Source organism: Megascapheus bottae, chromosome 6 (assembly GCF_031878675.1).
Source record: "Megascapheus bottae isolate mThoBot1 chromosome 6, mThoBot2.hap1, whole genome shotgun sequence".
NCBI classification, from domain to species: domain Eukaryota; kingdom Metazoa; phylum Chordata; class Mammalia; order Rodentia; family Geomyidae; genus Megascapheus; species Megascapheus bottae.
This window is the reverse complement of record NC_143514.1, coordinates 81,342,141-81,357,012: the sequence shown is the minus strand read 5'-3', so window position 1 is coordinate 81,357,012 and position 14,872 is coordinate 81,342,141. Positions and strand designations below refer to the sequence as shown.

Below are 14,872 nucleotides of genomic sequence, written 5' to 3'. Positions count from 1 at the left end.
AGAATGAGGCTGACTAATCCAGGCTTTGGAAGGGCCTTCAGGGCTTCATTTGGATTACATGGGTTTTCCCTGACAGCACCCACTTTTAAAGGGGAGATTACATGGCTCTCATTACTCTGTGCATAAGAGCCACTCAAGACTGGCTTTCTCATGCTTCTGCAAAGGAGAGAGGACCTCTTATCTGTGTCACTTTGGTGAAGGCAGGTGACTTTCCCATCCACATTAGTGACACCTGGACTGGTGCTTGTGAGAGCCCCCAGGGACCCTGCCCCCAATACTCCTGAAACAGAGGCAGAAAAGCAAGCCTGCCATGTGGTAGGGGGCGGAGAGCGGGCGAACAATCAGCTAAGGAAGCCTTGGGGGAGAATTACGTACATCACCAAGAGAAACTACAAAAATCACTGTACTGTGGCTGCCAGGACTACTTCTTAAAAAGATGAGGGGGTGTTTTTTTGGGGGGTATACATTAAATGAATTATTAACTGTCTCAGTGGAAGCAAAGGCAATTCCTTTCTACTAGAGAAGGTCCCTGAGGAGACTGCAAAATTCTGGGCTCAGAGCTGAGAGAGATCTGGGACCTGCTTGCCTGGGCCCCACAAGGCAGAGCCCATAAAAGGGATGCAACCAGCATGAAGAGATTATCGCTTCTGAAAAACTCCACTTGAGTTCAAAGCCTCCTGAGTTCAAAGTCTTTTCTCAGGACAGTGTTGTCTGCAACTATAAAATGGCATCTTCTCCCTCAGCCACATATACAGGGGCAGCTGATTCAAAAGCAGAGCACAGCAGGCTGGCACATAGCCACATGCAGATGAATGCAGTGCAGCCCCTCATACAGGCAGCCCACTCACCTCAGTACCTCACACCTCCTTCCTGAAGCTGTGTGGCAAGATCAGTCAGCACAAAGCAATCATACACACACACACCCCTACCCCTGCTGATGGGGGCTCATCCTGGGAATGCATATCAATCACACGTGGACAGTGACATGGAACAAGAACAAACATGCACCCTCACACAGACCTAAGGGAGACTCTCTCCCCAGTAAACTTCAGCAACACCTTTCATATACTCTGAAAGTCAGGAGAGGGGAGGAGACACTGCCTAAGGGCTGCTGGGATGGAGTCATTGCTGGGCCGCCACTGGCCCCTGCTGCACGCAGTGGGTATAGCAGCTGGGGAAAGGCAGGTTTCTGCAGCATTCCCCACACGACTTGAAAATGCTCCAGTCACCCTACTCTAGCCTTGCCACACTCTCTAACTCAACAACTATAAGGCTGAAGAGGGAGGGCTTTTCCAGAAATGTGAAGGCCTGTGTTCCTCTTATCCCTGATCCCCTTACTGCAAGGCCTTGGCAACAGGCAGCCAAGTCGGAGTGGCTCCAACAGTGGATATCCCAACTGGATAGTCAAGGATATCCCATCCCAGGAACACACAGATAAAATCTTGATGCTCCTTGCCCAGATCTGAATCATGGGCTGAAGGGGCACTATGGGGGAAGAACAAGCTGAACTGTGACTCAACTCTCAGGGCCACAGAAACCCCTCCGTGGCACAGATCCAACCTGAGGGCCAGAAGCAGCATTACTCTCCAGGTCCCTTGAGTTGACTGGTGGTCACTTGGTGACCTCCAAGACCAGATCCACTTTACTTCCTACTTGGGTCTACTTCCTATTTGGGTCTAGATCACTGACCCAGAAACCCAGGGCAGACACTGTAGGCATGGTCCAGCTACTTCTAAATGCAGAGCTACAAACAGAACTAGGAAGCTGAAATCTGGGGATCATGGTTTAAAGCCAGCCAAGGCATAAAAGTCCCTAAGATTCTTACCGCTAAGTAACCAGCAAAAAGTCAAAAGTGAGGCACAAGTGGTACAGCACTAACTTTGAGCGGAAAAAGCTAATGGACAGGGCTCAGGTCCTAAGTTCAAATCCTAATAACAATACCCCCACACACACCAAAGAAAGAAAGTATGGGAGGGTTATATCCAGAACCTCAGTGACAAAGCTTCCCAGGGTCCTCAGGCTGGTTCCAGAATCTAATCCCTCCCCCCCCATCCCCTCTCCCATCCACAAGCACTCCTTAGATAACAACTGCAAGGGGACCTGAAATGAGAGACCGCAGGGCTAGCAGGACACTATTAAATGCACAGCTAAGCGCCTACCCACCAGGCTCAGCCACCAACACACCTAGTTCCCATGTCCAGCCCCTCGGTGTCCTCCCCTTTAACATGGGGACATGAGCCCATTGACCTCCCCAGGGGGCAGGACAACCAGCATCTCCATTCATCATACAAACTGTCACAACCTGGACACACCTTGGACAGGAAGCATCACCACAGACAATAAACCTAGAAGGCCACCCTCAAAGGCAGCAGGGCCACAGAGGCTCCAGACAACAGAGCACTGTCCATAGATTCGGGACAAACCTCTCCTGGCATGTCACAGGCACAAGGCGATGCACTGCCTACGCTGAGTGAGTCTCGCGGGGTCACGCTGTGGGCACCATTTACAACATGGAACCTTGTCTCCCTGACAGAGGGCCAATGAGACCTTTAGGAGGCATTTGCATAAGCTGTCTGACAACCTTAATGTCAGACACATTTTCTGCTCCCATGACATACATTTTGCCAGGCTCTGTTTAATCTTCCTGACCGCCGGGCCTCAGCTCCCTGGACGACCCATGTTAACCACTGAGGTGATCTGAGCCAAGACATACACACCACCCTCAGGCTGGGCGGCAGCCAAACACCGAGGGACACATGTTCATAGCCCGCCTGAGCCTCAGTGTTGGCTACAGCCATAGCAGTCCTGGCACAGAAGAAACCTCAGGGGTGGCTGCCTGGAGTGATGACTCAGAGGACAGCTGTGGCCATCCTCATACCAACTGTCACACCAGGCTTCCTCACCTCCCTCAGCACACCGAAGAAAAACAGCCCAGACCCACCCCCCAACCAGGTCACTGGGGACTCCTGCCTGCACGACTCTAAACACAGCAGACCCACTGTGCTGGAACCCAGACTCCCCACTGGGACTCAGGGCAGACAGCATCCAGCTCTTAAAGATCCTAACGTCTCCCAGGAAGGCCCTGCAGGACCTGGCCAAGGAGGCCCTTCTTAACCACCTCCCCAACCCTGCCGGCTGCCATACCAGCCTCTGAGAGCCTCTCAACCCAAACACTGTAAGGAAACAGCCCAGGACCCAGGCCAGAGGCCCTCATCCATGGCTCTGCCTGCAGCAGCAGAGCTCCCATTCTTCTGCTGGTCTTCTGAGAACTCATCACAGCTTAGGGTAACTGTGATACCTGCTCAGCATCTCCCCAACAGACCATCAGCGCTGGCAAGGGAGAACTTCCTCTCTCACCCTGGTGCCTGGAAGGTGGCCAGCAGAGGGCACTGCTTGAGGGAGCTGCCAAGGAGGAACAGCACCGTCTACAAGGTGGCCAGCGGCAAGGCCACCTGGGAATATGAGTCTCCCCCGGTGCCCAGCCACTGCTCAGTCTGGAGGACAGAGGCATAGGTCTTAGTTCACTCTGCCACCTTCCACCCACTGGGCAGGTCACACTCCTAAGTCTCAATTTCACCATCTATGACTGTCGACTTGAGTAAACTAACAAGCACCGAAGGGACAGGCTGGGGATGTCATCCCATCTGGCCCCGATCACACCCCCATGTGCCAGACGCCAGGGAACGAGCCCCAGTATTAGTGTTTATACTGCTGGATTTCGCTCTTGCTCTGGTCCAAACTTCTTCCATTCTTCCCACTGGAATGGGAATGTGTACTCGCCACTGTATGCCGCAAACAGGTACTTGCTTTTTGTATTTTACAGGGACTAACAGCTGAGAGTCTCCCTTGAGTCTCAGCAGATCTGGACTTGAGCTGGGGACCCCCTCATGGAACAAAAGGTCAAAAAGGAGAAACCAGCAGCTCAAGCTTCCTGTCCCTGCATCTGCTAGCCATGAATTAGGGTCATATGCTCTGATGCCACCATGTCCTGCCTTACCATAGGTCCAGAAACAGAGCCAAGAACCATGGACTGAGCCTCTGACACCATGAGCCAGAATTCATCTTCCTCCTCTCAACTGCATTCCAGGAATTTTGTCGCAGCCCAAAAGAGAAGCTAACTAACACAACCTCTGTTTTAAAAAAGAAGGTGACCATAGGAGGGCCTCCCACGTGAGGTGCTGGCACCATACCAGGGCAGGGAGGACCCAGGAGACTGGGTGGAGGGAGGATCACTGTGGCAGGAGGAGGAGCAGAGAACGGACTGGGAGGTATTTTCCCTTGTTGAAATGAAGCCCTTGTCTTGTCAATCAGGCTCTGAGCCGGCTCTTCCATCCATTTCTGAGAGCAGTCTTTCACGTTCTTTTTGTGTTTCCTACCACTGCATTGTGTCTTTCTCACAGATGGAGAGTCATGGGTGAGGTATGTGTCACAGTAGTCACAATAAAATTTAGCATGTTGCTGCGTGGACCACTGCCTTTGTTCCACAATGTTGGGCTAAAGATTTAAAGAGAGACTTCAAAGAAGAGGGGAAGAGGAGGAGGAGGAGGAGGAGGAGGAGGAGGAGGAGGAGGAGGAGGAGGAGGAGGAGGAGGAGGAGGAAGAGAAGGAAGAGAAGGAAGAGGAGAAGGAGAATGGCCAGTAGACATATGAAGAAATGTTCACCATCTCTGGCCATAAGAACAATACAAATCAAAATAACATTGAGATTCTGCCTCACCTCATTTAGAATGGCCATTATCAAGAAAACTAATAACAACAAATTCTTGGGCTGGGAATGTGGCTTAAAGGTAGAGTGCTTGCCTAGTATGTATAAAGCCCTTGGTTCGATTCCTCAGTACCACATAAACAGAAAAAGCTGGAAATGGTGCTGTGTCTCAAATGGTAGAGTACTAGCCTTGAGTAAAAAAGCTCAGGATCAGTGCCAGGCCCTGAGTTTAAGCCCCAGGACTTCCCCACAGCCCCCCCCAACAAAATGCTGACCAGGATGCAGCCAAGAGGGAACTCTATCACACTGTTGGTGGGAATGTAAAACTTGTACTACCACTCTGGAAAGTGTGGAAGCTCCCTGAATGAGTACACAAAAAGCTTCACTTTAATCCAACAATTCCACTCCTGGGCCTTTATCCAAATGACCACCAACAAGGCCTTAGTGATGCCATCAGCACAACCATGTTCACTGCACTATTGTTTACACTAAGATATGAATCAACCCAGATGCCCCTCAGTAGACTACTGGATCAAGAAAATATGATATATATACACAATGGGATTCTATACTTTCATCAGAAAAATGATACTGGCCCATTCATAAAATGGAAAGACTGGGAAAAAGTTAAAAAGTGAAGCCAGATCCAAAGAAACATAGGTTGCTTTGTTTCCCTCATTTGTAGCAATTAGAATGTTCCTGTAAATATACACATAAACCCAACAGATGATAAAAGACAAAAAATTGCACTTGGACATGATAAATTAAGCAGGACTATAAACATTCACAGTAAGAGCCAAGGAGGACATTCTTAGGAGAGGATCACAGAGGCTCAATAGCTATGTGCATATGGTCATATAGAATGACTCTTACCAAAATGATCTCTAAAAAATGTAAACTAGATGCTTTCAATTTCACTTTTTTTTTTTTTTTTGCCAGTCCTGGGCTTGAGCTCAGGGCTTGAGCACTGTCCTTGGGTTTTCTCAAGGCTAGAGCTCTACCACGTGAGCCTCAGCACCACTTCCAGCTTTTTTCTATGAATGTGGTACTGAGGAATCAAACCCAAGTCTTCGTGCATGCTAGGCAAGCACTCTACCACTAGGCTAAACTCCCGGCCCCTCAATTATACTTTCTGTGTATTTTCTCTCCCCCCGCTCCATTTTTGTCCCTGTTTTCTGTGTCTTTTGCATGTAAGGTTATCTGGCTTGGGGAGAGTAAAGGGAAGCACAGAAATAGTGGGACAAAGAGTGAACTAATTCAGCAGCAATACTCACTAACACTATGTTGAAAATGAGCTATATTGGTGGAGGGGCAGTTAAAAGAGAAAAAACTGGGAGAAAACGAGGGAAAAGGTGACACTGTTCAAAAAGAAATATACTCATTACTGAATTATGTAACTATAACCCCTCTGTATATCACCGATACAATGAAAACTTTAAAAAGGAGAAGGAGGAGGAGGAGGAGGAGGAAGAGGAGGAAGTAGCGGCGGCAGTCACTGGGCACTGGTGGCTCATGTCTGTTATCCTAGCTATTCAGCAGCTGAGATCTGGTTCAGAACCAGCCCAGGCAGTAAGGACATGATACACTTATCTCCAATTAACTACCAACAAAAATGGAAATGGAGCCGTGGTTCAAAGTGATAGAGCACTAGCCTTGAGCAAAAGGTCAGGGACAATGTCCAGGCCCTGAGTTCATGCCCTATGCCAGACACCAACCAAAAAAAAAAAGTATGAAAGTGGAGCTGTGGCTCAAGGGGTAGGGCAGTAGCCTTGAAGTGAAAAGCTCAGGGACAGCGCCTCAGGCCAGAGTTCAAAGTCCCACAACCAACACACACACCAAAAAAGCAGGAAGGTGAAAGGGGGGCAATGAGGGCAGCAGGGAAGATCAGTGACTCCCTAAGGTTGTCCCAACGTTCTTTGAAGGTAACAGGACCCCAGTGTCCTCCCCCTCTGCCCTGGCAGCCATTTCCATCCGTTTAGAAACAAGGCACCCATCAAGACCAGCTTTGCGATGACAGGTCCTGAGTCTCCATGACATCCCTACAGGTCTTAGATGACTGGTCCTCTTGGAACCGAGAATCCATTTCTTTTTTTTTTTTTTTTTTGCCAGTCCTGGGCTTGAGCTCAGGGCCTGAGCACTGTCCTTGGACTTTCTCAAGGTTAGAGCTCTACCACTTGAGCCTCAGCACCACTTCTGGCTTTTTTTCTATGTATGTGGTACCGAGGAATTGAACCCGGGTCTTCGTGCATACTAGGCAAGCACTTTAACCACTAGGCCAAACTCCCGGCCCCCCGAGAATCCATTTCTGAGGACCAAGCCATGTCCCGCTGCAAAGCAGTCCCACCCCGCCACAGAGCCCACCTCATTAAAGACAACCCTGGGTGGCTGCCTGGAGAGCTGCTTGGCCGGTGTCACGGTGCTCTTCCACGTCTTCCCAAAGAAGTGTCGGTAGGTGACATCAAAGAGGGACACACGCAGATGGCACTCAATCTCCAGTGATACCACCTCTGGTCCTCCCTAGGAGACAGCAGGAAATGAGCCCTGATGAGCACAAGGCACTACAGCCCACTTGAAGACACTGGGTCACTCGACATCCACATCACATGTTCAACTCTCAGCACCCGTGTCCCTCAGAGAATGAGCGCCCTCCCGCACAGCCATTGGCATTGGTGAGTTACAAAATACACCTACTGATCAAGATACACTGTACTCATATACCAACATGTTGAACTGAAACATCAAGATTAGTTATTTTAAATAAAAATAAAACACAAACACAATGCTCTGCCTTTCCATGGCTAATCAAGCCTTAAAGCCTCCTGAAACACACAAAGCTTAAGATACACCCAGAGCTACCGAGACAGATGAGACCAGGGCTGCAGGATAAGAGAGAACAACTCCTGGTGCCATCACAAGAGCCCCTGGATCAACCCATACCTGAAGCTTACTGTACCAGTGGATTTGCCTGTTATATAACCTAATAAATCACTTCTAACTTAGGCCATTTGGAGTGTATTTACAAGCAAGTAGGCTCGTCTGGTTGACTCAGAAGCTTCTAAATCTTCAATTTGCCAGAATTATTCTGGAGTGATATTAGCAAAGGAAAAGCAGATCTTTTTTTTTTTTTTTTTTTTTGCCAGTCCTGGGCTTGAGCTCAGGGCCTGAGCACTGTTCTTGGACTTTCTCAAGGTTAGAGCTCTACCACTTGAGCCTCAGCACCACTTCTGGCTTTTTTCTATGTATGTGGTACCGAGGAATCGAACCCGGGTCTTCATGCATGCTAGGCAAGCACTTTAACCACTAGGCCAAACTCCCGGCCCAGAAGATCTTTTAAGACTTGAGAGACCCTAGCTATAAACACTGGGCAGCCTTACAAACAAAGCCTTTCCCAGCAGCCTTCCCTCCAGTTTCATTACTGTTCATCTTCTGCGACTGCCCAGTCCTTACCTGAGACAGAGTCCTGTGATTTTCTCTCATTCACTCACTTAACACTCACATCCATCTACTTGGTGAATCTACTCTGCTCTGGCACTGTTTCAGACACTTAGGATACAAGGGGACACAGGACACAGACCTGCCCTTGTAGGGTCTCCATGAAGGTACAGGGCCGGAGAGGACAGGTGGGCCTGCCATCTTGGCAAGCCAGGGATACCGCTCTGGGGAAGTGACATCTACAGCCAGATCTAAAGGGAACACAGGACACCAGGACGATGGACCTGGAAGGGGGAACAGCAAGATGCAAGGCCCTGGGACAACAGCTTGCTCATGGACCAAAGAGAAATGTTGTGTGAACTATATTTCCTTATTTTCCACATTCTCCATAGTCTGACATCTGCAGCCTCCCTGACAGGTGGAACTGACCCACAGGGCCAATTCCCAGGGATAACAAATGGCTTTCCCAAGAGAATATCTTTAGTTGGCAAAGTCACCAAAGCAGAGACCTCATCACTCACACCCTCTCCATCTGGCCCTCACACCCCAGGACTCCCTATGCCAGGACCAGAAACCAGCACCGCATCTCAGAGGCCATTGTATTATCCTTGGCCTGCTTGCCCTGAGGACTCACCTCACCCATCCACTCCTTCTTAGGAAACCCCAGGAAAGGCTCTGTCCAGGCCCTCCCAGACCCCCTCTCTCAGGGGCCCTGCATGGTCCTGCGTGGGCTGCCCTCATCCTGGGGACAGAATGAGCTCCTTCTCAGTGACTGCCATCTCCTGATCTTATGCTTCATCAAGCCCTGAAAAGAAACAAAGTCCCAGGTATTCCTCCAGAGAGAACCACTGGGCTGCAGCAGGCCAAGAGAGGGGAAGGAGGACAGGAACTGAGAGCTGAGGGGTGCCAAGCAGTGCCCGCAGGGCTCACAGAGGCCAAGGAGAAGCCGGGCTGGCATGAGAAGCCAGGGTGAGACGCAGAGCAGAGCTGGCCTGATCTGATTCACAGTTTTAAGAAGACAACTGTCAGTGTGGACGTTAGATCTTTTGGGACATGATAAATTATAGAGGACTCTAGGCATTCACACAGTAGGACCAAAGGAAATACTCTTAGAAGAGGAACACAAAGGCACAATGCCTATGTGCCTCTGGTCAGACAAAATCATATTTACTGAAATGAATTCCAAGAAATGGACACAAAAGGTTTTTTTTTTTTTCTTTTTTGCTGTTTTAGTTTTCTTTCCTTAACCATCTTGTCTGTTCATTTATGTCTTTGGGACAGTAAGGGGAGGCACAGAAACAGAAGGATAAAGGGCAAACAAGTGGTATTCACTAAACACCATGTTGAAAATGAACTATCCAATTTATGGGTGGGGATGGGAGGAACAAACAGAGAAAGAGAGAAAGCAAGGGAAGGGTAAGCGTCCAAAAAGAAATAGACTCTTTTTTTTTTTTTCTCACCAGTCCTGGGATTGAGCTCAGGGCCTTGGACTTTCTGAAAGCTAGAGCTCTACCACTTGAGCCTCAGCACCACTTCCAGATTCTTTCTATGTATGTGATACCAAGGAGTTGAACCAGGTCTTTGTGCATGCAAGGCAAGCACTCTACCGCTAGGCCAAACTCCTGGCCCAAGAAATATACTCTTTACCTGGCTTATGTAGCTGTAACAACCTCTGTACATCATCTTTACAGGGACAATTAATTTTTTTTTTTAAAGACTATCACTGCAGGGAACTGGGAAGATGCTCGCTTCACACTCATGAAGCCCTGGGTTCAATTCCCCAGTACCACAAATACAGAAAAAGCCAGAAAGGGTGCTGTGGCTCAAGTGGTAGAGCACTAGCCTTGAACACAAAGAGGCTCAGGGATAGTGCCAGGCCCTGAGTTCAAGTCGCAGGATTGGCAAAAAAAAAAAAAAAAAAAAAAAAGATTGTCGCTGCAGTGTAAAGGGCACGAGTAGAAACCATTGCCTCCTCCAGGCAGGAGACAAGGGCAGTGCCCTGGCTGGCAGGAGGCAAGCACTTCCAGGACCCCCCGCAAAAGATCAACTGTGTCATCACACAGTACTAGGCTAGATGCAGAATCTGAGGAGCAGAAAGGAAGTGACTATAGTAACAGGCTGGATGAAGAGTGGCTGGCTGGCTGGCTTTGCCCAGCCTCCCGTGCACCCAGCTCTATGTCCCAAGGAGGACGACGACTACATGCTGTCTGGACCAACTGGGAGGGGAGGCAGACCTCCAGGGATGGTGGAGCCGTACAGGTCTGAGGAGTGGGGACAGGAGAACCCAGTTGTTTCCATCAGTATTGCCTAAGACACCCAGCAAGAGAGGCCTCCAAATGTTACCCCCAGCACAGTGCCCCTTCCCTCCACACGCTGCCCCCAGCACAGCTCCCCTCTCCTCACCTTACCCCTCCAGGCCCTCGCCCCACACCCAAGGCCTTCCCTGACCCGGCCATCCAGCCCATGCTCTGCCCTGCTTGCCTTGTATCTCCCAGTGACTGTCCAGACTTCCCTACTGCATGGCCCCTAACCCCCAACTGGAGTGTGAGCTCAGCCTGGGCTGGGTGCCAGCGCCGCCAGGCACTGACCAGCAGGTGCGTGGCTGCTCATCCCCTCCCTCCTCCTGGCTGTCCTCTGTGAAGGTCATCCCCAGTCAGGACCCACACTGCTGGCTTGGACGGTCACCCTCCTGGAGCACCAGGTTGTACCTGCCTCTCCACCTCCAGGTTCTTGGCACCCAGATTTCAGGGAAGATCCCAAGCCCGTCTCCCCATCAGGGCTGCATAAATTCAACCCCACTCTTGTAGTATCTGTGGAATGGCAGGACCTTCTTTCACATCCATTGCTGGTCATGTCTCTTCTCTAATTTTTTTTTGTTCCATACATTTTGCTAGGGGCTCATCCATTTTATTAATTTAAAAATCTAGCCCCTAACTCATTTGTTCATTTTCTATTATTTATCCTGTCTGTGAAGACATTTGTCATTTCCTTTCTTCTACTTAGTGCCTGTTCTTTATCTAGGCTCCTAAGGAGGAAGCAAAGATTTTATACCTCTCATCTTTTCTAATAAAGTTGTAGAAATCTATAAATTCCCTCAAAGGAATGCATTCGCTATAGCTAATTTTCATATCCACTTCCATTATTCAACCCAAATTACTCTCCAATTTCTGAATGAGTTCTGTGACCCATGGGTTATTTGGCAGTGTGTTAATTTCCTACTATATGAGGATTTTCTAGGTCTGTTAATATCGATTTCTAGTTTAACACCATAAAGCCAGTGGACACAGTCTCTAATTTCAGTTCTTTGAGATTTACTGAGACATTTTTATAGCCTGGCACATCGGTCTGGGTGAATGCTGCCATGTGTAATAGAGAAATGTGTCATACTTTCACTAGTTAGAGAGCTGGGTTTGACCCCAGGCTTCCCAAAGCGTCTTCTAGCTGGGAGAAAGAGTATAAAATTCTTTCATGTAATAGGATGAATTCCTAAGTCGTACTACCATGGAAGGGAAAAAAAAAAAAGTCCAGTACAGAAGCAGCTATAGACATCCCCCCATATACACGGGCATGGTGGCTACACCTGTGACCCCACCACCAGGAGAATGAGTCCAACGTGAATTACCTAAATAAACTGAAAATAATAGGAACATGCACCTGGGTTTATTTATTGTACTGCTTAGCCATATCTAGGTGGCACATCCACCTCGGGATGAGTCACCTCCCCTGTGTTCCTTGTGAGTTCTGAGCTATGTGAATTACCTTTTTAAAAATAAAATAGGGGCTGGGGACATGGTGGAGGTGGTAGAACACCTGCTTAGCAATAAAATAAAATCAAACAAAATGAGAGGCAAATTTTCCTTCATAAGCTTCCTAGGAAAGAAAGAACCTGTCAAGTGTCCTGTGGGCTCCTGAAAGAGAGGCCCCTGCAAGGAGGGGTCAGCGCTATAGGAAGCCAGGACTGGACTGGAACCAGTCTACCCTCCTCAGGATCTGCTCCTCTTCTGTGAAGTAGGGGTGAGGCTGGTACCCCTATCCTGGGGCTGTGAGGCAGGTAAACAGCCTAATGTGCTAACAAGGATGGCTCTGAGGCAGCAACTACCTCACTGCATCACCCCAGACAAATACAGCAGGGCTCACCGAAGGGTGTGGACCTGAAATGGAGATGGGATGATCTGGTAACCATCAGGCATTCACAGGCCCAAGGCTCCAGCTTTGAACATGTGAGTTTCCTGTACTGGCTGCAGAAGGTGAAGCTCTGCCAACCAAGCCCGGTAAGAGGCCATGTGTGAGCACTGGCAGGGCTGCGTGCTTCTCAGGCGTCTCTGTGAGCCACCAGGCCTCACAAGGACACTGGCCACAGGAGTGTCTCATAGGCACTGCATAGCCACACAGCTTGTCCCATGGGCTCCCTGGCAGCTAAAAGGCACAAGTGGTCAGGAGCTATCAGGGCAGATTAGAGTGTACAGCAAGATGTGGGACCTACAGGCACCAGGACTCACACAAGCCATGGATAAGCTGCCAAGATGCCCATAGTTTTATAGCATACATGCAGGGACTTGGAATTTAGGACTTGAGCACTGTCCTTTAGTTTTTTTGCTCAAAGCTGCTGACACACTATCACTGGAACAACTCCACCTCCAGCTTTTGGCTGGTTGATCAGAGATAAAGAGTCCTATAAACTTCCCTGCCTAAACTAGCTTCAAATTGCATTCCTCAGATCTCAGCCTCCCGAGTCACTAAGCTCACAGGCATGAGCCACTGGCACTGACACAGTCTCCTCTGGCTCAGAAATCAAGCATCCGAGTTTCTCACTGCCCCACCATCAACAAAAAGAAACCCAGCATGAACAGCTGACCATGTCACTGAGTCCCACTGCAGGTACTAATGGGCCTCTTTGCCCAGTGCTGCCAAGGTCCAGGCAATGTGTATGACGCTGGGACTCAGGGAGATAAGTGGAAATCAATATGCTTACTGAAAACACATATTGGATGAGAGCATTTGACAGTAAACAGCAAATTTCATTACCTGTTTAATTAGCGGCCCATCCAGCCACTTCAGGACACATTGAAATGCTGTGGACTCCTTGAGAAGCTGGCGTGCCCTCTGAGGGTGAGGAGGGACAAGTGTGTTCTGGGCAAAGGTCCTGTGCCAGTCGCTCATCCTGCCCATCTGAGCATCCTGTGGCCTCCACGAGAACCTGCACCATGTGTGTCAACAAGAAAATAGCTGTCAGGTTCACAGACTTTCCCAGAGCAACCTCCACTCTCCAAGCTTACTCCCTGCAATCCCTCCGGCCACGCCCAGTGCAGCGGCCTGCACTTAGACCAGCACCCAGGCCACCTCCCCAGGAAAGGTGCCCATCTTGTTCCATAGATCTTTCACGGGCCAATCAGAGGCCTCAATGACTAGTTTAGGATTCGGTATATACAAGGCCACGCTGTACAGTTACATAAGTTGAGCCCTGTACAAAAACACCAGAGATTTGTATCAATTACAATTCTAACCTGGACTGTCTTGAAGAGGGCCCAGGGAACACAACTGAATCAGCACCAACAAGACACAAATCTCAGGTCCTTTGCTGGTTCTACTGCGACAGAGAAACAGCCCCTGGAACAAAGACTATTGGTCTGAAATTGCCAGGGGACACTCTGGAAGCAGTTACTAGAGACACATATCCAGGAAAAAAAAAAAAAAGGCACAAAAGGAGCTAAGTCAATGGGACTGGCTTCAGCCTAACTCCAGTCACCAAACAAACTGGCTATAGTCTGTTGTTAACAAAGGTGGCTGAGAACAGCTTTGGGCATTCCCGCCTTCTGAGGGACACGATTAGCCCACGGAAGGGGGAGGGAAGACCAGCTGACCCCTTCCTGCCAGAAAGAACTCCATCTTCCCAGATGTCTCCTTTGCCAGTCATAGTCAAGATCTGAGCCTCAGGTGGGCACGGGTGGTTCACTCCAAGAGACTGAGATCTGAGATTCAAGGTTCAAAGTTAGCCCAGGCAGCACAGTCTGTGAGACACATCTCAAATCAGCCACCAGGAAACGAGAAGGGGGGCTATGGCTCAAAGGGAAAGTGCTAGTCCTCAGCAAAAAAGTTCAGGGACAGTGCCCAGGCCAAGATCCAGCCCCAAAACAAACAAAGTAAACAAAACCCTGAGCCTCAACAAGAGGCTGGGATCTGGGCACCAAACAGCAAGCAGGAGGAAGGTTCTGCTCCTGGGACAGCAGCTTTCCATCATAGCTAAGCTCCATGAGGTCAGAGTTCTCAGAGTTGTCTCCTAATCTCCAGCTCATCCTGTATCTCCTGCCACGTCCACAGCCACAGTAGGTGGCTTCTGGACCCCTCATGACCTGAGACAGGGGCAGCAACTTCTACTGTCAGCTTCATAGGACAATGCTCTGTAGAGCCCTGAATACTAAGGACACTGAACAGGGGTGGGAGGGGGGGTTGTTGAACTCTGGGCCTGGGCACTATCCCTGAGCTCTTCAGCTCAAAATGCTATCACCCTATCCCTTGAGCCAAGTGCCACTTCTGGTTTTCTAATAGTTAATTGGAAACAAGAGTCTCAAGATCTTTAGTGCTCAGGGCTGGCTTTGAACCAAGATCCTCAGATCGCAGCCTCCTGTGTAGCTAGGATTACAGGCGTGAGCCACCAGCATGTGGCTACTAATAACTTTTAATAAAAAGAATAAGTGACAGACATGCTATGGTTATTCAGACACCAGGATTTAACTG

The 14,872-nt window shown here is 49.3% G+C and overlaps 1 protein-coding gene across 1 annotated transcript in view; it reads right to left on the bottom strand.

Annotated features, from left to right (window-relative positions):
* The window catches only part of Nphp4 (nephrocystin 4), an 88,974-nt gene that overhangs the window by 71,783 nt on the left and 2,319 nt on the right, over positions 1-14,872 (bottom strand). The window contains exons 2-3 of the mRNA XM_090335965.1: positions 13,163-13,334; positions 7,067-7,222 (exon numbers count right to left, since the gene is read on the bottom strand). Of these exons, the coding sequence (XP_090192091.1) occupies positions 7,067-7,222; positions 13,163-13,306 (300 nt within the window). The 5' untranslated portion in view covers positions 13,307-13,334. The remainder of the gene's footprint in view (positions 1-7,066; positions 7,223-13,162; positions 13,335-14,872) is intronic.